At 47.0% G+C, this 21503-nt stretch overlaps 1 protein-coding gene across 25 annotated transcripts in view; it reads right to left on the reverse strand.

The window, feature by feature from the left end:
- Window positions 1–21503, reverse strand: part of FBRSL1 (fibrosin like 1) — a 792934-nt gene that overhangs the window by 650944 nt on the left and 120487 nt on the right. For 18 of the 25 annotated variants that reach the window (XM_077920111.1, XM_077920092.1, XM_077920106.1 and 15 more), the window contains exon 2: window positions 167–226. The exons of the other annotated variants lie outside the window; for them this stretch is intronic. In XM_077920111.1, the coding sequence (XP_077776237.1) occupies window positions 167–226 (60 nt within the window). The remainder of the gene's footprint in view (window positions 1–166; window positions 227–21503) is intronic. 25 annotated transcript variants of the gene reach the window in all.

Raw genomic sequence — 21503 nt, forward strand, 5'->3', positions numbered from 1 at the left:
AACCGCTCTCCATATGATGCAAGGCCTGGTGCTCAGTAAAAAAGATTTTTAAGTGTAGCAGATTACTTGATAAAGAAAAGCATACCGTTCCTTTCCCGTCTTATTTCTGTCAGGAAAATGTCTTGATTTACAGAACATAAGCCGAAGCCAATAGCACGAGACTCACTTTTTGTACCCTGGCACTCAAAACCGGGCTGTGGGATAGCTGTGAGGGTCTGTCTCTCAACTGGAAAATGAAACAAACATAGATAGCTGACAGAATGAGTGAAGAGCCTTCTATCAAAAGATATGTCAATTCATGTTAAATGCAAAAGTTGCAACTAGCAACAATATAAAGTATTTATGGGAAACGGAATAATCAAAGGCTATCAAGTCAAATGCTAGAGGCATCGTTATTTTGGAAGAATTTGCAATCAATCAAATTGCAATTTTATTTTAGATAACTCCATCTGAGCTTGTTTATATTTAATGGAGTCTCCCATTCACAGATGGTGGAGAACAATTCAGAAGGGCGGCAGGGGAGGGGTTTTTCTTTCATCTGGAAGCCCTTAAAGCAATGCTCGTGCCATTCTAGTGGGTTAAGATAAATTAAAATAAAATATTCCTCCGGGTGGACACCTTTTAAGATACTGTACATTTCTCCACCACCGAAAAATAAAAGTTCTACTCCATTGTAACTTTCATTGCAGCCCTTAAACTCAGACTGTGAATACCCAATTTTTTAAAATCAATCCTAGCAGACCAATTCTCACAATCAAAGAGATGAAGGAGGCATAACAAGAGACACGTGTGATAAAAAGCGGTGCACATATATTGACTAGAAATGAGGCGTTTCTGAAGTTCCAAGTCTAACACAACCGAAGAAGTAGAACCCAAGAACTTCTCTCCTACTTAGATGCAACTACACGTAACTGTTTCCTCCCAAAGCAAGGCTGTAGGGGACGTGTTAATAGCCGGCTCTGAAGGAGGGGAGCACTGGAGACTTTGAACTCCTAATGTCTAGACAGCACAGCAGGCCAGGGAAAGGAGCTGAAGCCTGCGGGAATGAGGGGAATGAGGCAACAGAGAGCAGGAAGAAAGCAGAGAAATAAGCCACAAGGTCTGTATTCCATTACTCCTCTACAAGCCAGCCTTTGCTCCATCTCTTTGGCTGGGACTGAACTAGCTACTAGCCAGGCTTTCGGGTATGTGAAACCCCTTAACAATTTGGACCACGTGGCAGAAGGGAAAAAGGAGAATAGAGGTTGGTGCAGTGGTTTCACACACAAAAACAGAGCAACAAGAACAAAATTCCCCGATTCTCAAAAATAACATCCCGTAAGGCAGACTTTGCCTGCTTCCCTTGTTCCGGGGTTCCCCAAACTTTGGTCTCCAGCTGTTTTTTGACTACAACTCCCATTGTCTCTAGCCAGCAGGACCAGAAGTCATGGATGAAAGGAATTGTTGTCCAAAAAATGGCTGGAGACTCAAGTTTGGGAAAACCTGCCTTGTTCCATTGATCATCTTGGCAGCTTTTGTGAGAGGCCATACCATACATAAACAACAGAGGACAGTTCTTTATTTCAGGGGTAGGGAATCTCCAGTTGTTTCTGGACTCGCAAGACACACCAGCCCCAGTCAAAATGGCCAGTGATAAGGGACCATAGAATTTTAGAATTGTAGAGCTGGAAGGGACTCCCAAGGGTCATCTAGTCCAACCCCGGCAATCTAGAAATCTCAACACACAACCCCCATTCCAATTTGAAACCACACCAGACCCTGCTTAGCTTTTGCAAAAATGTGTTAGTGGTTTTACTGCAGCTCTTGATGGGAACTGTATTTCAGTGACATGGGGGGGGGAGGGGAGGAACCAGGTTCCCCACTTCTGTTCTGCTTGAAAGGCCAGTTCAAGGCCAGTTCAAAGATGAAGAACCCTACGGTGGGAGGGGGGATGCTTTGAAGTTGCCCATCACCTGGACAGCAGATCGAGCAGGTACACACAACTCACCTGGTCACAGTTTCCCCCACTACTGTATTGCAATTTAAATTACGGAAACGGCTTCTATATTTGCATCTAGACCTATACATTAGCATGTGATGTGCAGTATTTATGCAAATATGCCCTCATTTGTCCTTTGAGGTGGGCACCTTGCACAGATAAAACACCTCCATGTGTGCTGCTAGCTCTATGACCCTCAAAGAGCAAAGAAGAGAAAGCACAGCCGATTTTTAAAAAGCATATCCAGGATTAACAGAGCAAAAAGAGCCACAACTGTGTAATATTTGCTACGGGGGCAAGCTCTTCTAATTTATTTTAAGATATTTATACCCTCCCTTTCAACAGTTATCAAGCAGCAGCCATCCTTAGAGCAGTGCCCAGTAGCACAGAGCAGAAGAAGTCTCTGTAGGTCAAGGAAGAGAGATGGACATCTCAGAGTTCGCGCTACAAATACTGAAGAATAGCAGACTGCTCTCTTGATTTGGTCACTCAATTTGGGTTCTAACCTGAAAATCCTGGAGAAGAGGCTGGCACTCTGGAAATGCAGGTGAAACCCTGAAATCTGCCTCCACATGCCTAGAGAAAATTGCACCTGGAGGTATGATAAGCATCTGATGTAGCTCTTAATCACAAACCAAAATGTACCTAGGAGTATTCCTCTTCTTGATGAATTCTCAGTGCTTAAGCTCTTACAGAAACTGGGAGGAGCTCCAGTTTCTCACAACCTCCGCAACTATAATAAACCATGAAGTTCTACCAGCCATGAGGCTGATAAAAAGTTGAAGGTTCCACCCCCACCAGCATTATTAAGAGTCTCCAAAGAGATCAGCTAACAAATTGCTGGCTTATAAAAATCCGAAAGTGTATGCACATTGCGAAAGCACACACACAGGAGCCCCACCAAATAAACAAAGCCAAGAATGAGTTATGCTGCATTATCTGACAAGTGAATCTGTCTTAATAGTTTATGAATCAGCTCAGCACACAGGAATGTGCAGCAAAAGCAATGAATATCCAGAGGTGTCAGTACAATGTTAATTATTATATATAACAACGAAACAATGCAAATATATAAAAACAATTCCATTAAAAAACAACAACACACAGTTTAGAATACAGTAGTTCCAATAAAGACAAAGACTGGAATGTTAAGCCTCTCAGGAAACTTAATTCAATCTTTACCATGCCTGATGCCAGCCTTTCTAACTTTGCTACCATCCAGATGTTTTACTAACACCCCCCCCCAAAATAGGTTAGTCTTTAATAATAGTAATAATAATTTTATTATTCATACCCCAGCCAGCCACTCTAGGCAGCCAAAAGACTTCTAAGACTTTGAGGTGCCAAAAGACTGATTATTGGTCTCCCAGCTTTTAAATCATTCTTCCAGCAAGCAGAATTGGTTGGCTGAGAACAGAGGCGACCGAGAACAAGTCTCGGCCTGTTTCTCGAATTATCTACCCAACACACAAATTCCCTCTCCTCCTCCTCGCCTTGCAAAGAAGCTTGTCCATTTGTTTATATTTGAGAGCCCCTTTCATTCATAATGCTTACTATAGCATAAGCTCTGCAGAGCACCGCAAGGCGAACCAGGCGAGCTTGGGAGAGAGAGAGACAGAGAAAGGCAGAGCAGCTGTAAGTAAATAATAAATACCACTAATAACCGTGGTGAGATTATAATCATTAATAATTAACACTAATATATGTTTCCGCTCGGCTTTCAGGGCCTGCTCAGACCGCACAGTGTAAGATGGAGAACATCTGCTGTGTCGCTGCTTTCTTTTTGCTGCTTGGAGAGGAAGTCCAGGAGAGCACTTCTCATTTGGGGAGGAGGTCAAGGGCCTGCCAAGTTTTACAATGTCAGCAGCCAGGGCATAGCAAGTCTACTCCTGCTCTAAGTGGCAGACACAGGAAGCTGCCTCACATTGAGTCAGGCCATTGGTCCTTCTTGCTCAGCACTGCACTGATTGGCAGCAGCTCTGCAGGATTTCTGGGAGAGATGTCGCTCCCAGCCCTATGCCAGGGACCGAACCAGGGACCTTCTGCATGCAAAGCAATTACTGTATTTTTCGCCCTATAAGACGCACTGGCCCATAGGACGCACCTCGTTTTTTTGGGGGGGGGGGAATGAATTAAAAAAATCTATCCCCCCCCAGCCACAGGGCTGGGGAAGCCCGAGCTTCCCCCGACCCCAGCCCCCAGAACAGGCTGCTGCCCGCAAGCCTTGCGAGCCAGCGGAACTCCCCCCGGGCGCGCAAGGCTTGCGGACACCTGCGCGAAGCACGGGGCGTCCTCCGGAGGGCGCCCCGTGCTTTGGGCTGCAGGCTGCTGCCCGCAAGCCTTGCAAGCCAGTGGAACTCCCCCCGAGCGCGCAAGACTTGTGGACACCTGCACGAAGCACGGGGCGTCCTCCGGAGGGCGCCCCGTGCTTTGGGCTGCAGGCTGCTGCCCGCAAGGCTTGCGAGCCCGCGGGAACTCCGGCCGGGCTTGCAAGGCTTTCGGATAGCTTCCTGAAGCCTGGAGAGTGAGAGGGTTCGGTGCGCACCGAAGCCTCTCGCTCTCCAGGCTTCAGCGAAAGCCTGCATTCGCCCCATAGGACGCACACACATTTCCCCTTCATTTTTTGAGGGGAAAAAGTGCGTCCTATAGGGCGAAAAATACGGTACTCTTCCACTGAGCTACAGCCCTTCCCCCAGAAAAACATGTCACTGGGACAGCTTTTGAGAGACATGGAAGACCTGATTATGTGAAATCACAGTCACCCGATGTAATTTTCTGGGCTACTGCACATCTTATGTGAATTTTCAGTGAAACCAGGATCAAATGAACTAAAGAAAACCATCCAGCTATGGCGGTATTAGGGCTGCAAGCTTTAATCACTTTAATCCATGGATCAACCAGCTAAGAAACTGCCTTATTCCAGGTCAGTACATCTAGGTCAGTACAGATTGCACTGGCTGGCAGCATCTTTGGGAAAGATCCTTCTCAACGCCTGTGTTGAAACGAAGGTGAGCTGTTCCAGAAGCAAACACCATCTTGGTAGTCAAGATAACCCCACAAATAATTGGTAGCTGTCGTAGCCATGAGCTCATATATGTTGGTATTCACTTGCTTTGATGTGGGTTTAATTGGCTTGCTTTGATGCTATCCTTATCTGGGGGCTTGGGGTGCTGGGCTCTGAGCCCAGAAAGGGGAGCTACCTGCAAGATTTGGGCATTTGCCACCTATGCCCTCATCTGGTCAGGTGAAGTGACATTTGCTGGTTTGTGTACAAAGAAGGTATAAACGCTCACTTGTGTGCAGACAAGCCATCTCCTTGCTGCGGTGACTGCCCTGCGTCTGAAAAGGCTGGGAGACCTGGCAGGCTGATTTGCTGTGAGTCTACCCCTTTCTGTAATAAAGCACTAGAACTGATCTCTGCTACCTGATCTATTTTGACTAGGAATGGTGCGAACTGAACTCAGGACCTTTTGAAGGAAAAGCATGTGTGCTACCATTGAGCTGTGACCCTCTCCCTACAGCAGGGGTGGGCGAACTCTGGACCATGCACAAGACTTGGCCCAATCACATGATGGGCAGTGACCTTAAGACGCCTGGATCAGCCCCATGACCATCTTACCCCAGTTCCCCACCGGGAACTTGATTGCACAGCCAGAAAAAGCAGGCTCAAAGTCATTGCCTGAAGGGCTCTTTGGAAGAATGGGTGCTTTGAAATCCTGGCAATCATCAGCTGGCATCACTTGGAGATTAACTGATTGACAGGTGGGCGGAAGGCCCTGCCCACCTGGAAAATTTGGCTGGCGAGGGGTAGGAGGATCCAGCCCGCTGGAGAGACACAGTTCCCCACCCCTGTCTTACACCTTCCTCAAAAACAGGAGGCTTACAGTGTATGCAGTCCAGCTGTGTGTGCAAGCTCCATTGAAATGAATGGAAACCGCACAGGAGCAGAGGGTTGGGGTGGATCTTTCAGGCATACTGGCCTGGAAAGGGCAGGTTGCTGCCAAAAAGGGTTGGCTCTGCAGTTCCAAATGTAAACCCGATGCACACATGCAGAAGAACGGGGTTGGCAGGTTGGACTGCCCATTTCAGGCGGCATGGGAGGGAGAACGGAAAATAACATTTTTTAATGGCTGCTGGCGTGAAAACTCTCTTGTGGCTAGAAAAATAACCACAGTAGGCTAAGGGCTGTGACAAAGCTTTTCCTCCTGCTCTGTTACTTTTCTGGTTGCAGGAAGTTTTTTTATGTGGGGAGAAACAACAAACAGGACTCCCGCACCTAGGAGAAACTGCCTGATGATAAGAGCTTCATGACAATAGAGCAGCATGTCTCAGGAGGTGGTAGGCTCTGAAAGCATTTTAGCAGAGGCTTGACAGCCATCTGTCAAGGTTACTGGAGTCTCATCCTGTATTGCAGATTTGGCAGTGAACAACCCTCCAGATTCTATGGCCCAGGAATCGTTCTCCAAATCTCACATTCCCATTAGGTAAAGGTACCCATGACTGATAGGTCCAGTCGTGGTCGACTCTGGGGTTGCAGCGCTCATCTTGCTCTATAGGCAGAGGGAGCCGGTGTACAGCTTCCGGGTCATGTGGCCAGCATGACTAAGCCGCTTCCGGAGAACCAGAGCAGCGCACGGAAATGCTGTTTACCTTCCCGCCGGAGTGGTACCTATTTATCTACTTGCGCTGGTGTGCTTTCGAACTGCTAGGTTGGCAGGAGCAGGGACAGAGCAACGGGAGCTCACCCCGTCGTGGGGATTTGAACCGCCGACCTTCTGATCGGCAAGCCCTAGGCTCTGTGGTTTAACCCACAGTGCCACCTGCATCCCACTCACATTCCCATTACGTTGTCATAAAAACACATAGGTGAATCTGAATTAGACTACGTGTACTTAAGAAAATTTGCAGAAGATCATCGGGTGACACTTAAAATGAAAGCCAGACAAAGCGGTTGTGTATTTCCAAGCCCGACAATACATCAATCATCATTGTAAATGATCCATTGGCCAAGAAAGGCAGGGGCTTCCACTTAATTTGGCTTCTCGGTATTTAATTGGGCTGTTTGTTTGTAACATGATAGCTCCAATTGCAGGGTGGTGCGTTCCCAGTACAAACCTCATCTCAACACATCACAACTCTTTTCCAGGCATGGGGGCAGGGGTGGGGAGGAAAAACGAAATGCACAAGACAAGGGGCTGCCCTTGCCAGCAAAATTAAAGTCCCTATGCTTGTTTAGGGGCCCATCCAGACTGGTGTTTCGTTGCTGGTGCATTTTGCAACATGTTCCTGACACAGTTATAGTGCATTAGTGCTGCTGATTGGAAAGGCCAAAGCGGGACATCAAAAGCGGGACAAAAATAAACCTAGAACTCTTGGGGTATAAACAGTTTGTAAATTCCAACAGGAAGTTATGGGGTATGTATTGATCAGAAGCGGTGGGACCACACCAAAGGTTTTGTAGGCACAAACAGTATTTGAGAGCAGGATCACATGTGATCATGAGCACAAATCCCATTTTATCCATTTCCACGAGGTCTGCAATGTGGCAGGAAAAAGGCACAAGCCATTTTTATTTTATTTTTGAATAAAATAACTATTTGTGGATTAACTGCTTGCTCATGCCTTTCTCCTGCCACATTGAAAGACTAGTACAGTGGTACCTCGGGTTAAGAACTTAATTCGTTCTGGAGGTCCGTTCTTAACCTGAAACTGTTCTTAACCTGAGGTACCACTTTAGCTAATGGAGCCTTTCGCTGCTGCCACGCCGCCACCGTGCGATTTCTGTTCTCATCCTGAAGCAAAGTTCTTAACCCGAGGTCATATTTCCGGGTTAGCGGAGTCTGTAACCGGAAGCATCTGTAACCCGAGGTACCACTGTATTCATTAATGCTGAGGTAACACTATGTATATTGCTATGAGAGCTTCCATTTTAGCATTAATAATCCACATTATTAGCACTATCAAGTATAAATCGAAAGTGACATTCAAAAGTGGGTCTTGGGTGTGGACCGGTTGAAGACCACTGCCCTGAAGAGTCTCTTGCGGTTGGATTAGCAACCATCTTAATATTAAAGTATATTTCTGAACAATAGCATGCTCCTTTCATAAATTCAAAACATTCTTTTGCTTTCCCAATAATTTTCTTTTTGATGGAAGCAAGAAGGAACAAGACTCGGAGCAGTAAAGAAGGAATGCAAGACAGATGCTCTGCTGCTTCTGATCTTTAATGATGCTCAGACTTTTATTACTCTGTAATTTTAAGAGCTAATTATGAAATTACTGGCTGCATTCAGAAAGAATTCCCTTCCAAACCAGAGTTTAAATTCCCTATAAACATCCTAAACCACCCTAAGTCTGGAGAGAGAAAGGGCCTTGTGTTAAATGGGGAGGTAATTACGGGCTCTGACCGTTTCCCAAGGTTATCTGGCAATGCACCAATAATGCAGTCAGTTTATGATCATTCTCAGAAACCAAAGGTTAAACAAAACACATATGCTGTGTTAATATTAAAGCAGGCTTTGACAACTCTAAACACAACACAGCAAGTATGCAGTAGGCTGGCGAGCTATTCCTTTGCCTTGCTGCAGTAACCAAGCTAAATAAATAAATTAAAAAAACCTCCTCTCTCCAAATTGGAACCGACAACAGGAGTCTCTCGGCTGGTCTGAGCTCGTATTCTGCAGAGACATCAATTGCGGGTTTCGTGCCAAGGAAAAAGACTTCATGATTCAGTCAGAAGAGAAAAGAAAAACGGGCAAGGATAAGAGGGCATGAACTAAGAATGGATTGGGAAAGCCCAATAGCCTAACTCAGCGCTAGCGCCCAAGGATGGTGCGGAAAATTTAGGCCTCAAAGGTTGCCAGGGGCAACCATGAAATTCATTTTGAGAGGAAAAGCCTGTGGGCTGCTGAAGGGGGAAAGCAAGCTGTATGCCAAGAAAGATTTTGAGTATTTTTACTCCTGTAATGCAGGGGGAACCAATACAATGCTCTCCAGATATTGCTGGACTACAGCTCCCATTATTCCTGACCCTTGGCCATGTTGGCCGGGGCTGATGGGCGCTATATTCTGACAGCATCTTGTGGGCACCATGTTGGCTATGCCTGCTGTAATGAGACATCATATGCTGCTCATAAGGAGTAACCTTTTGAGAGGCTGTCGAAGAAACTCCCAACAATCTACTGTCAAGTAATGTTTGATCAAAATATTGGACAGTGCTGAGGCAGGTAGGCTGAATCATATATTCACAAAACATGTTTGCATTTATATGGCAATATAGTGGTACCTTGGGTTAAGTACTTAATTCATTCTGGAGGTCCGTTCTTAACCTGAAACTGTTCTTAACCTGAAGCACCACTTTAGCTAATGGGGCCGTCGCGCCGCCGGAGCATGATTTCTGTTCTCATCCTGAAGCAAGGTTCTTAACCCGAGGTACTATTTCTGGGTTAGCGGAGTCTGTAACCTGAAGCGTATGTAACCTGAAGCATATGTAACCTGAGGTGCCACTGTACTCTGCTTTCAAAGAACCCAAAAATAACGTGTGCAAAACATTCCATTACCACCACAAATTAGATGGGGGTATTATACAAGTTTAACTTAGACTAGCTTCCCCTTTCTGACTGCCTGGGAACCCAAAATATAAATTTCCTGGGTCAGGTCAGCCAGTTCAACAGGTGCAGCCCCCCACTTTCTCGGCTTTTAGCTTGTATTTTGCCTTGCCTGCTGTTTTGTTACCCCCAGATAGCAAGCCCACATTTACTTATTTGCAATATTTCCTACCTGCCCTTCACCTTAAGGTCCCAGGGTGGGTCAAAACAATACAATATACAATTACAAAAGAACAGACAAAACCGTTAGTGTGATAAAGCAAGTAAAACCATTCTAAGTGGGACAGAACTTAGGAATTATTTTAAATTCTGTAGAATGTGACAAGCGAGTTCTGATTAGATCAGGGGTCAGCAAACTTTTTCAGCAGGGGGCCAGTCCACCGTCCCTCAGACCTTGTGGGGGGCCAGACTATATTTTTTTGGGGGGGAGAACCAATTCCTATGCCCCACAAATAACCCAGAGATGCGTTTTAAATAAAAGCACACGTTCTACTCGTGTAAAAACAAGCTGATTCCCGGACCGTCTGCGGGCCGGATATAGAAGGTGACTGGGTCGGATCCAGTCCCTGAGTCTTAGTTTACCTACCCATGGATTAGCTGCTCCCTTTGCATTAAGTTCCACTTACAGAACAGGATGGTAGCCTTCAGTTGATGTCAAAATACTGGAGTAAAGAGGTGCACCTTCAGCATATGACAAAAGCTGTGAGGAGGGTTTGCCACATGTCCACAGCTCTTTCACCTCTAAATCAATGCCAAAATGAGGTCCACAGCCAATCCCCAGGTGAGCAACTGATGAGCAATACTCTAAGCAACTTGACACCTGGTGCAGGAATAATCCCACACCGCTTCGGTCCCAGCCATCTGAAATTATGGGTTCATCCATCAGGGTATTCTCTAGAAGACCACGGGATGAGGGTTTAGATTCCGTATGCATATAAATTCTCCCTTCAGTCCCACGTTATTAAACAAGATTTAAAGTCTTCAAATGACAATTCAGTGAGAATAGTTCTTAAGAGTGATTCATGCGTTTCTCTTTCAAGTGCAGGAAAGCTATTCCTCGTCTCCTACATCAAACTGCCGGAGGGGACTAGACGGTGCTCTGATCCGCAGCTATTACAGCATTTGTGAGGGGAGGCAGAGGCAGAGGCAGGGAGAGTGAAGCGAAAAATACCTGCATTAAGAAGCCAATGGCTTGCAATCTTTGGTGCCAGTCACAAAAATTAAAATAGGTGGAGATTCCATCACCTGCTCCACTTTTTATAAACCCCTCCTCTACAGAAGAACACACACCAAGACCACCATCACCTTCAGGTATCAGCTGGTAAATTATGGGTTAGTAAGTGAGGCTTATAAAAAGGGTGGTCTAAACCACTGAGCCTAGGGCTTGCCAAACAGAAGGTCGGCGGTTCGAATCCCCACGACGGGGTGAACTCCTGTTGCTCTGTCCCAGCTCCTGCCAACCTAGCAGTTCGAAAGCACATCAAAGTGCAAGTAGATAAATAGGTACCGCTCCGGCAGGAAGGTAAATGGTGTTTCCATGCACTGCTCTGGTTTGCCAGAAGCGGCTTACTCATGCTGGCCACATGACCCGGAAAAACTGTCTGCGGACAAACACCGGCTCCCTCGGCCAGTAAAGCGAGATGAGCGCTGCAACCCCAGAGTCTTTCACGACTGGACTTAACTGTCAGGGGTCCTTTACCTTTTTAAGTGAGGGTTGTGAAAAACAAGGAGAAGACAATGGAAAATGAACTTCAAAGAGAGATACAAAGGAGTAGATAAAAATCTACAAACAATACTGACCTCTCCACCTCACCGAAAGGTAGAATATTTTTAAGAGGAGTAATAAATAAATCTACAGGAGGTGCCTGGAAATCTTTATAGAAAGGGGCAGTTAATAGTTAAACGATTAATCTCTCTACTGCGAGATGTGGTTTATGGGCACCAGTGCAGGTAGCTTTAAACAAGGATTAGCCAAATTCAAGGAGGATAAGCCAGTCAATCGCTACCCATGCCTGCGAATGCCAGTTGCAAGGCCTATTGCTCTAGTGTCCGGCTTTTAGGCTTCCTGCAGGCATCTGATTGGCTACTACGGAAAGCAGGATGCTGGACTAAATACAAATTTATACCCTGCTTTTTACCATGGAGGACTCTAAGTGGCATACAACAATACTCTAAAACCTGCAAAACTTAAAACCTAAAGAATACCACATCTAAAAGAAAGAAAGTGAAACATCTGAGAAGCATCAAGGGTGCCAAGGTCCCCTGAAATAAACAAGGTTTGAATAGGCACCTGAAACTCCGTAGGGATGGTGTCTGTCTAATTTATTGCCCTTAAGAGCCCCACTAATAAGTGCTCCCCACTTTGGGCATACAGGTTAAGGCGGTCCTTAAGGTATTCTAGGCTTTTTAATCCAGGGATTTATACACTAGGTGTGGGTTATATCACAGAGCCTAGGACTTGCAGATCAGAAGGTCGGCGGTTCGAATCCCCGTGATGGGGTGAGCTCCCGTTGCTCGATCCCAGTTCCCGCCCACCTAGCAGTTCGAAAGCATGTCAAAGTGCAAGTAGATAAATAGGTACCGCTCTGGCGGGCAGGTAAACAGCGTTTCCGTGTGCTGCTCTGGTTTGCCAGAAGCGGCTTAGTCATGCTGGCCACATGACCCGGAAGCTCCCTTGGCCAATAAAGCGAGATGAGCGCTGCAACCCCAGAGTCGGCCACGACTGAACCTAGTGGTCAGGGGTCCCATTACCTTTACCTTACAAGACAGTGCAGGTCTTAAAAAACCAGTGTCTTATGTTGATGGTAGTCTCGTCCCATCACCAGTCTAGGTGAAGCATTCTCCGCTAGCTTTAACTCCCAGACCAGACCCAAGGGCAACCCTGCATAAAACACACTACAGTAATTCAGTCTTTTAGCATTAACTGCAGCGCTCAGGTTTTCCCTACCCAGGAATGGCCACAACTGAAGCTTTCAAAAGGCACTCCTAAGTGACAATGATGGTTCAAAAGCACCCCAAAATTATGTACCTGCACCTTCAGGTTTGCTCTACTTCTTCCAAGGTTCCTTGGGACTTAATTGATTCTCAGACTCCCCCTTCTGTTTAGCTGGGAAACCTAAGCACATGCTATAAGTCAGGGCAATCTCAAATAAGCATAGGACTTCCTTACCCTGATCAGTGCATTCTCAGCTTCCCTGTACTTTGGCACCTATTTCCACTTGCGTTTTCCTCATCACCTGTTCCAACTTACACCCTGCAGTCCTCCACCCGGTGCTAGAAGACTCGCCACACTGGAGTTATTTGTGGTGATGCTGGAGGCCACCGTGCAATTATTCTTCTCAATTACTCCCTGATGAGGACTTGAGTACCCCCAAATGGTAGCAAGTATTCCATGTTGGAAACCACCAGCTTAGACGGATCATAGCCCCTGCCCAAGGCTGCTTCTGTTTAAATTAAATCAAAGAAGCACAAAGGGGGGGGGGGGGAGAGGCTGATTTAGCTTGTCTGCCTGGCACAGCTCAAAATCTCACTGAGATTTTCCAGTCTTGAATTAACGCTTTAAAGTAATTCCCCGACACAGCAAGTCATCCTTCATACGGAACGATACTAATCCCTTCGCATTTCATGGGCCAGATAAGATTTATATCCTGAACCGATATCTCAACTAGTTTTGTATTCCCCGAGATCCAAATGCAGCTCTGCTCTTAAATTCAAGGCAGCACATGAATTTTCTCAACGGGCTGGAGAAACAGCCATGTGGCTTTTTAAAAAACCAAAAAAAACCCCTGCTCTCCAAGCATAGCATATTAATGACGGGAGGTAATCTTATTTACCAGACTATCAGCATTATCCCGTTCCATTGACACAGTTACACAGTGCCTTCTGCTGAGCCGAAAACGGAGTGTGCAAATTTGCCCCAATTAGCTTCCGTTTAAAATTACTTTTGCATTTTCAGTACTGGGTTGGAAAACACACATTATGTCATCGCCCCAGCCTCAAGCTAGGATGAGCTGGCCAAGTCCAGGGCTGCTGTGCAACTGGCTGGGGGGGGAACTGGACTGGGTTCCTGGTCCTAAGCCAGAGGTTGTTGGTCAGCAGCCCGCCAACGCTGATGAATAAGGGATTGCAGAACCTGAACCCACAGAGAGCCAGAGGCAGGACTTGCAGGAGAGCTTCGTGCAGAGAAGTCTCTTCTTCCAGGAGAGACTTCCTTGCAGTGGTGTAGAGCAGGCAGGCAGTCAGGGAGGGAGGGAGGGAGGGAGGGAGGGAAGCAGCAAGCATCAACATTTTTTCCAACACATTTTTTCACAGCAGGGGTGGTGACATCATCTCCTGGAGTGCTATTTGCCCACGCCTGTGCATGCCAAATAAATAAGCCTCTCTCAGAGAGAAACTTATCCAACAAGCCAAACAAAGGGGAAGATGGAGCGAGGGAGAGATAGAGTGTGGGGGGGGGGGGGAGGAGATGTTCTAAATTAGTCCCTATGGAAATACTTCACAGGGCTGTTTCTTTTTTTGGCAGGGGTGGGGAGTCAAGTGGTCTGTGACCCTGACCAGAAAATGCATTGGGCCAGCTCCTGATAAGATCAACTTCCATGCACAGGAATCCCTCAGGAAACCCATTAACCCATTATTCACCACTTCCCCCACACCTAAAAAGCTTTTTGGAATGTGGATTCCAAAAAGCTTACCCAAGGCAGCCGCTGTGACAACAGCCAGGACCAGAGAAACAGAATGTGTACCTACAAACACCTCCCCGCACCTGCCTAACATCCAGCCGACCTTGCGTTGCTTGCTAAGTTGAGGTCCCACCCCCCACCACTTCCACCTGCAATACTGTTGCTGTTCCTTAATTATTTATTTATTAATTAAGGTAGATAATTTATTTGCACCAGCCACCAGCCATTGCAATTTGTGTGGAAAGTGCAAGCAAGTATTAATTAAGTAAACGAAAATGTCCTTCATAGGATTCCCATTACCATCTCAGTTGGAGAGATTACATTAGCATGGACACTGGAGGGCTAGAATGCTAGTTTGGTTGGGGGGTGGGTGGGTGTGTTTAGGGTGGGGGAGAGGGTGTATCAAAAATGCACAATCAGGAATCACTTTTATTATCCCCAAACCGAAATGTCACAACAAAGTGATCAAGTGCTTGTTACTAGTATGAATATGCTTATATCACACCTTTCCTCCATTTTATCTTCACAACAACCCTGAAAGGTGGGATGAGAGACTGAAGTCTTAGAAGAGGCACAGCTTGGGGGGGGGGGTTATATGGGCAAGGGTCTCATGACGAGAACCTGCAATTCAGAAGTTACCCCCACATCACTGGTCAAGCGCCCATCTTCAGGCCAGGGAGTTGGCCTCTTAAGACTCTCCAGTCTTGCAGAGCATAGGAGGGGTGGTCCAAAGGCAGAGGCTCAGTAAGGCCTCTGTTCATCTCCAGGCTTTTCCATAGGAAGATGCTCACTAGGAGCAGTTTGCAGTTCTGTAGCCACTTGCCGATCAGAAGGTCGGCGGTTCGAATCCCCGGGATGGGGTGAGCACTCGTTGCTCGGTCCCAGCACCTGCCAACCTAGTAATTCGAAAGCACTTCAAAGTGCAAGTAGATAAATAGGTACCACTCTGGCGGGAAGGTAAACAGCATTTCCGTGCGCTGCTCTGGTTCACCAGAAGCGGCTTAGTCATGCTGGCCACATGACCTGGAAGCTGTATGCCGGCTCCCTCTGCCAATAAAGCGAGATGAGCGCTGCAACCCCAGAGTTGTCATGACTGGACCTAATGGTCAGGGGTCCCTTTACCTTTACCTTTAGCCACTAGTCAACCTTGCGGCTTTCCTTACCTCACAAGACCCAACTACGGACAGATGAAATAAACAAAAATGCAAGCTGAGCTGTGAGTCAAACTTAGATATCCATCATCCACGTTCGCTAAGCCCCTTTGGTTCACCTTATCCTTATACAACTCCTTGCAAGCACTGATGTCTGTTGCACTCCCACAGTGATCCCAGGAAAACTGGCCTGGGATGACTCTGCCAAGAAAGGAGAGCCTTCACAAATCTCCTTCCCTCCTAAAGGAGTGCACTACAAGACCCCTTGTGTTAATGAAAGGCAAGGGCCGCAGCTCAGTGGTAGAGCAACTGCTTTGCATGCAGAAGGTCTTGGGTTCAATCCCTGGCATCCCTAAGTAGGGCTGGGAGAGATCCCTTCCTGAAATCCTGGAAGGCTGCTACTAGTTAGTGCAGACAATACTGACTTGGTGCAAGATAGCTTCCTATTTTCCCAAATTTGTTAATACAAGGGCAAGAGGTGGGATCGTTGCAAAAAGGGGGAGGGTTACTCTTGGATCTGTCTGGTCAGGGGCACCAAATCCTGGGGGCTGGGCTGTTTTGGAACCCCAAAAATATTTCGGGAAGGGCTGCCCCCCCAATGTTGATGGGGCGGTGGAGGCTGAGCATGGACCCAAGCATGGCATGGTTCCAGTGACTGGCTCCTCCTCTTCCTGCCATGGAGGGGAAGGAGGGTGGAAGCAGCCTCTCGCTGGTGGCTGGGCCAAGAGGAGGCAGAGGAGGAGATGCTGTCCATCAAAGTTGCAGGGCCACTGTGTTTGGCTCTGCCCCAGGCTCCTCCCAACGTCCTGACGTCACACATGACATCCCTCACCCACATCACCCTTGTAAGTTGGCACCTCTGTGTCTGGCCATTATATCTTCCTTTCTTTTCTTCTGATCTATGCCAGTGCCCAGGTAAACAGCTTCTTATTGATAGCCCAGTTTCAATTTTGTGCACGCAAGTGTATTTCAAATGTGTTCAGCTGACTCCCAACTTAGGCTGGAGTTATGTTCCGGGAATAGCAGATAAAGCCAAGCTCGTGTACAGTCAGAACACATTCTCCCTGCACCTCTGAATGTTCTCCCAAGGCAAGTGCAATGGTGGGTGGGATTGCAGACTTTCCCCCACTCCCAGATGCCCGCTCCGTATTTTTATATTTTTATGTTTTTTAGCCAAATGCATAGAGCTGAATTCGCACAAATTAAATGTGCATAAGTTGTAAGTCAACTCTATTTGCAATAGGATAGAAACAGCAACTCTTGATTCCTCTCTACTGCTCATCATTTAACTACTAGGGGCAGATTTCCCATTAGCAGAATATGCATTCCCAGGTGGACACAGAAGCTACTTCCAGAAGCAAAAACAGCCATTCCATCAACTGTTTTCTTCGGCATGAGACATTTTAATTCTCCCTTGTCCTTCCTTGACCCAATGATGTCACTCAGCAGGAGTTTTGGATTTCAAGAGCAGGAAATGCACAGATTGCAAGCAATGGAGCTTTATTCACAAATAAGAACATTTATTTATTCTTATTGCCTTTCCTAGACTGTGCTCAGAAAAAGGATGTGTTGACAGAGCTAACAAAACACCACTAAGGGTGTATCCAACACCAGTTCGCTGGTGACCCATAGAAGCAGACCCACCGAAATTAATGCACATGACTAAATTGGATCCATTCATTTCAATGGGTCCACTCTGATTATGACATAGCTGAATACAACCCTAAGGCTCAATTCAGACAAACATCAAACCATGGTTTTCTATTCACTACAGTTTAGAACTCACCATGGACTGAGAACTCTCTTTAGCATGATTTAAATTTGTTTGCTATTATTTATCATATGCTCAGCACTCTAATTCCTATGATGCTATAGTCTCTGCAGACTGTGTTACTGCTATAACCCATATTTACCCTTTCAGGTATCATATGAAATGATAAGTTAAAACAAACCAGGGGTGCAGACCCACTTCAAATCATGCTTTCTCTTCTGGCTTCTTAGACCACGGTTTGTAAAATGTGACCTGTGCCAAACCATGGTTCACACATCCTTAACCACAGCTTGCCAAGATTCCTCAATTTAGATCAAATGAGCTCCTTATTCTGCAGCTTGATCCTTAAAATGTCCAGTTCCGGTTAACAATCTTGCAGTCGGCTCAACTATCTGCTCCAGAGTTGAAACAGCACAAGCTGCTCCTCTTCATTTTTAAAGCTGGCAGTACCAGCAACTCCCTAAGCAGTGCTGTGTTTATGTTCTCCCCCCGCCCATTGTTCTTCTCAGAAAAAATGTACAACATTTTCATAAGAACAGGGATAAATCATGCATGCAGACTGTGCATCAGATTTGTGAACCAGACTGTTGTTGTTGGCACCCATCTGTCTTGAGAGACAATGAAGGGTGCCTCCTGGGGTGCAGTCAAATTATTGTGTTAGCAGCACTGAAGTTACCTTCCTGGGGCACAAGCCTGGGCAGTATGTGTGGAGGTCCTGTGTTGCTCAGACGACAAGACCCCCCTCTCAACCTCACTGATGTGGTCCAAAGGAAAACCCAGAAATATATTTGGCACCAGCTTGGCTGCAGGAGTTGCCAGAAGGTGCCATTCAACCGTCTTAGGAATTCCGCTCCAGATCTGTGTAAGGTTTACTCCTTGGCCCTTTCTTCTCTCAAAGAGAAGAAGGCAGAGGAAGTTTAGGATCAGTTCTCCTTTTGCTAGACGGGCTACCTTCCCAGGTTGACAAACCTCACCTTCCTTCTACAGCATGTGCAGAAAACACCTTCTTGACGGTTGGACCCACTATTGGTCTCATCAACTCAATCTGCCGGACTCTGTCTTCACATGCAGGGCAAGCCCCTAACTCACTGAGGGTTTGAGACCCACCAGCCATCCTCACCTGGTTTAGCCGGCCACTTGCTAGCTGTTCCCGTGATGTGGCTACTGCTGCACACAGACCGCGTCTGGAAGCAACAGGTGAGAGCTGAGTGCAAGGTGGGAAGCAAAGGTTGGCCAACTACACCCCAAAGGGGCACAGCATGTCCCCCACCAGAGGTAATACCCTTCCAGTCGATACACCCAGACTAAAAATGCAATAAAACAACGAGATGCTCAAAATGTAAAGATGTGGACATATGGAGGGAGCATGGAGTGCCTTTTGGTCTAGGACTGGTTCCGCTCACTAGAGCCTGAAGTTCACAAACCCTTCGGGGGGGGGGTCAAATGCCAGTGGTGGGCAGGGCCAGAGACAAAAGAGGACAGAGAAACACATAGGCCAGTTCAGGGGTCGGCAACCTAAGGCCCATGGGCTGGATCCGTGGATCAGCGAGGGGAATCTGTTGGGTTTTTTCACAGCGCGGGTGCCATTTCCCTGCCACCAACATTCCCCACACACACCACTTTGGAACCTCCTCCCTCCCTGCTCCTGGTGTAGCAAATCGCCGGCCAATCGCCTGCTAAGGTTTGAGGCCCTGGTCAATGGGTGAGCGGCTGCTGCGTGTGGCTGAGAGGAGGAAGGGGGCAGGGCTGAGCTGGCCGAGCACATTTCCAGCAGCCCCTCGCCGGAGCAAGCTGTTTGCCCCCGCCGCTCGTGCCACTGCCGCTCTGCCCAGCACAGCTCCTGTGCCTGCCCTTGCGAGCGACAGAGGCTGCCTTTGTCAGCGGAGGACTGCTCATTCCTCCTCCGCCGCTTCTGCCGCTGTCATCAGTGGAGGAGGAGGAACGAGGAGGCAGGGGGGCAGGAGGGGCTGGGGGGGAGAGAGAAGCCCCCTCTGCCATGTGCACATACGTGCACACACACTCTGGCCCACCAGCAGGTTTATAGTGCGGTGAACCAGCCCACCCCCCAAAAAGCTTGCCCACCCCTGGGCTAGTTTCTACACACACTTGAAAACCTATCTCTCTATCCTCCGTGCAGGTAAATAAGAGGCATTCATAGAGTTCAAGGACATATTTCAGCCAGGCCAAAACATAAAAGGAGGACCAATGAGGAGTGTGTCTCTGGCAGAGGGTGTGGCATTCAGAGAGTCCCACTTGGACCAGATAAACAGGTCTAGAGGGCCACATTCAGCCTAAGTTTCCCCATCCCTGCACTAGCTGAACGGATGCTCCCAGCCAGTAAGTGGTCTTTGTCCCTCCCATGGCAGTGAGAGAAATCCCATGTGGGCTAATTCGCCTAAAGGACACTTAATCTCCAGGCAGGAAAAAAAGTTAGACATTGTAATTTTCTACTTATCAAGGAAGAAAGGAAACTGTGAGGCTGACTCCTTTGCCGTAATAATTCCTGCCGACATCCTCTAGTCTAATGGTTAACACTGAAGCAGGAGGAAGAGGAGGAGGAGGAGGAAAAAGAGAAAATAATGTCTAAAACTAAACTTTAAAGAAAATTAAATCCGTGCGTATTTAATAATACTAATCTCGGAGCAGAATTCCAAAAAAATAAAAAAGGGCTTTAGCACACTTTGCAGAAGAGCTGAAGGGCACAGCTAACAGACCGAAAACAATGGCCCATTAAGCTGGCAGCACCAAAGGGACAGAAGTGCTTCCAGAGCTCATTTTAATTACTTTACAAGTATTAATCCTTATTAAGCATCAATTAGAAGTGGTACCCCCCCACACTCCACTCGCTTGGTTGAAGTGCACTGCAGTGCATAAAATATTTCCCAATAAGAGGAAAATAGGATCATAGGATCTGGAATGACCGAACAGACAGGGACATCCACCCACCCTACTACCTCATATGCAGCATAAATGGCACAAAATGCCTTTTCACCACTTAAGGGTAACCTCTCCTTGACAAATATATCCTGGCCCCAGTAACGAAGCAACACCACTGTACTTGGGGCTACTTTGAAGAATGCTCAGAAGGTTCGAATGAGCCCAAACCACAGCTGCTATATCCAGAGATCCATCTACAGACCTCCATATGCTATTGGACTCCAACTCCCATCATCATCCATGACTGCTCACCATCTTGGTTGGAGCTGATGGAAGTTGCAGTCTGCAACTGCAGCTGTGACCCCCTCCTCCTATCGTGTTGGGATTCAATCTCAGTTTATTGGCTCTCGTCCAGTCCACTGCTACATCCAAACACCAGTCCCAGACCTGCACAGCCTAGCCCAACTCCAGCGACAAGGAGAAACATGTGCATCTCAACTGTCTCTGGGAAGCCCACAAACAGGGCATGAAAGCAATAGGCTTCGTCCACTTTTCCTCCCCAGCAACTAGTATTCAGAGGCAACTTGTCTCCAGTACTGCTCAATCTACCTTAGTATTACCCACATTGACTGGAAACCAAGCCTTATGAGGAATGGTTGAGAGAGCTGGGTATGTTTAGCCTGGAAAAGAGGAGATGTGATAGCCATCTTCAGTTATCTAAAGGGCTGACACATGGAAGATGGAACACACATGTTTTCTCCTGTTCTGGAGGGTAGGACCAGTGGATCCAAATGAGAAGAAAAGTGGTTCTGACTAGACGTCAGGAAGAACTTTCTGATGTTAAGAACTGTTCAACAGTGGAACAGTCTCCCTAGGAAGGCGGTGGAGGTTTTTAAGCAGAGGTTGGATGCCCATCTGTCATGGATGCTTTGGTTGAGATCCTTGCATTCCCAGGGGTTGGATCACCACCACCACCACCATCATCATCTGCCTATCTGACTGGGTTGCCCCAGCCACTCTGGGTGGCTCCCAACAAAATATTAAAAACACAATAACTAGATGACTGTCAGGGTCCCTTTCATTTCTATGATTCTATGAAATCATGGTTTGCCTTTACCTCTGAATTGTGCCTCCCCCATCCCAGCAAATTAGCTAGCAGCCCAGTTGGGGGTCCCAGCCCAACAGTTCAAAGTCCAAGGCAATGCTGTGTTTGCTGTCTTGATTGCCGAAATCCTTGGTCCTTTCCACAAAACCATCTGCTTCAAAAAGCACGGAAGGGATTTCTGGTACAAACTGTATTCAAACATATCCAGCTCTCTTTAAAAAATGCTATGCTAATGGATCCCACTTTGTCTGAGATGCATGCCAAACCGATTTGCAAAGAAATTGTGTCCTGATGCCTTCATGCCCGCCTTTCGCTTTTCCGCATGCGAGCGAAGC

Source organism: Podarcis muralis, chromosome 16 (assembly GCF_964188315.1).
Source record: "Podarcis muralis chromosome 16, rPodMur119.hap1.1, whole genome shotgun sequence".
Classification (NCBI taxonomy): domain Eukaryota; kingdom Metazoa; phylum Chordata; class Lepidosauria; order Squamata; family Lacertidae; genus Podarcis; species Podarcis muralis.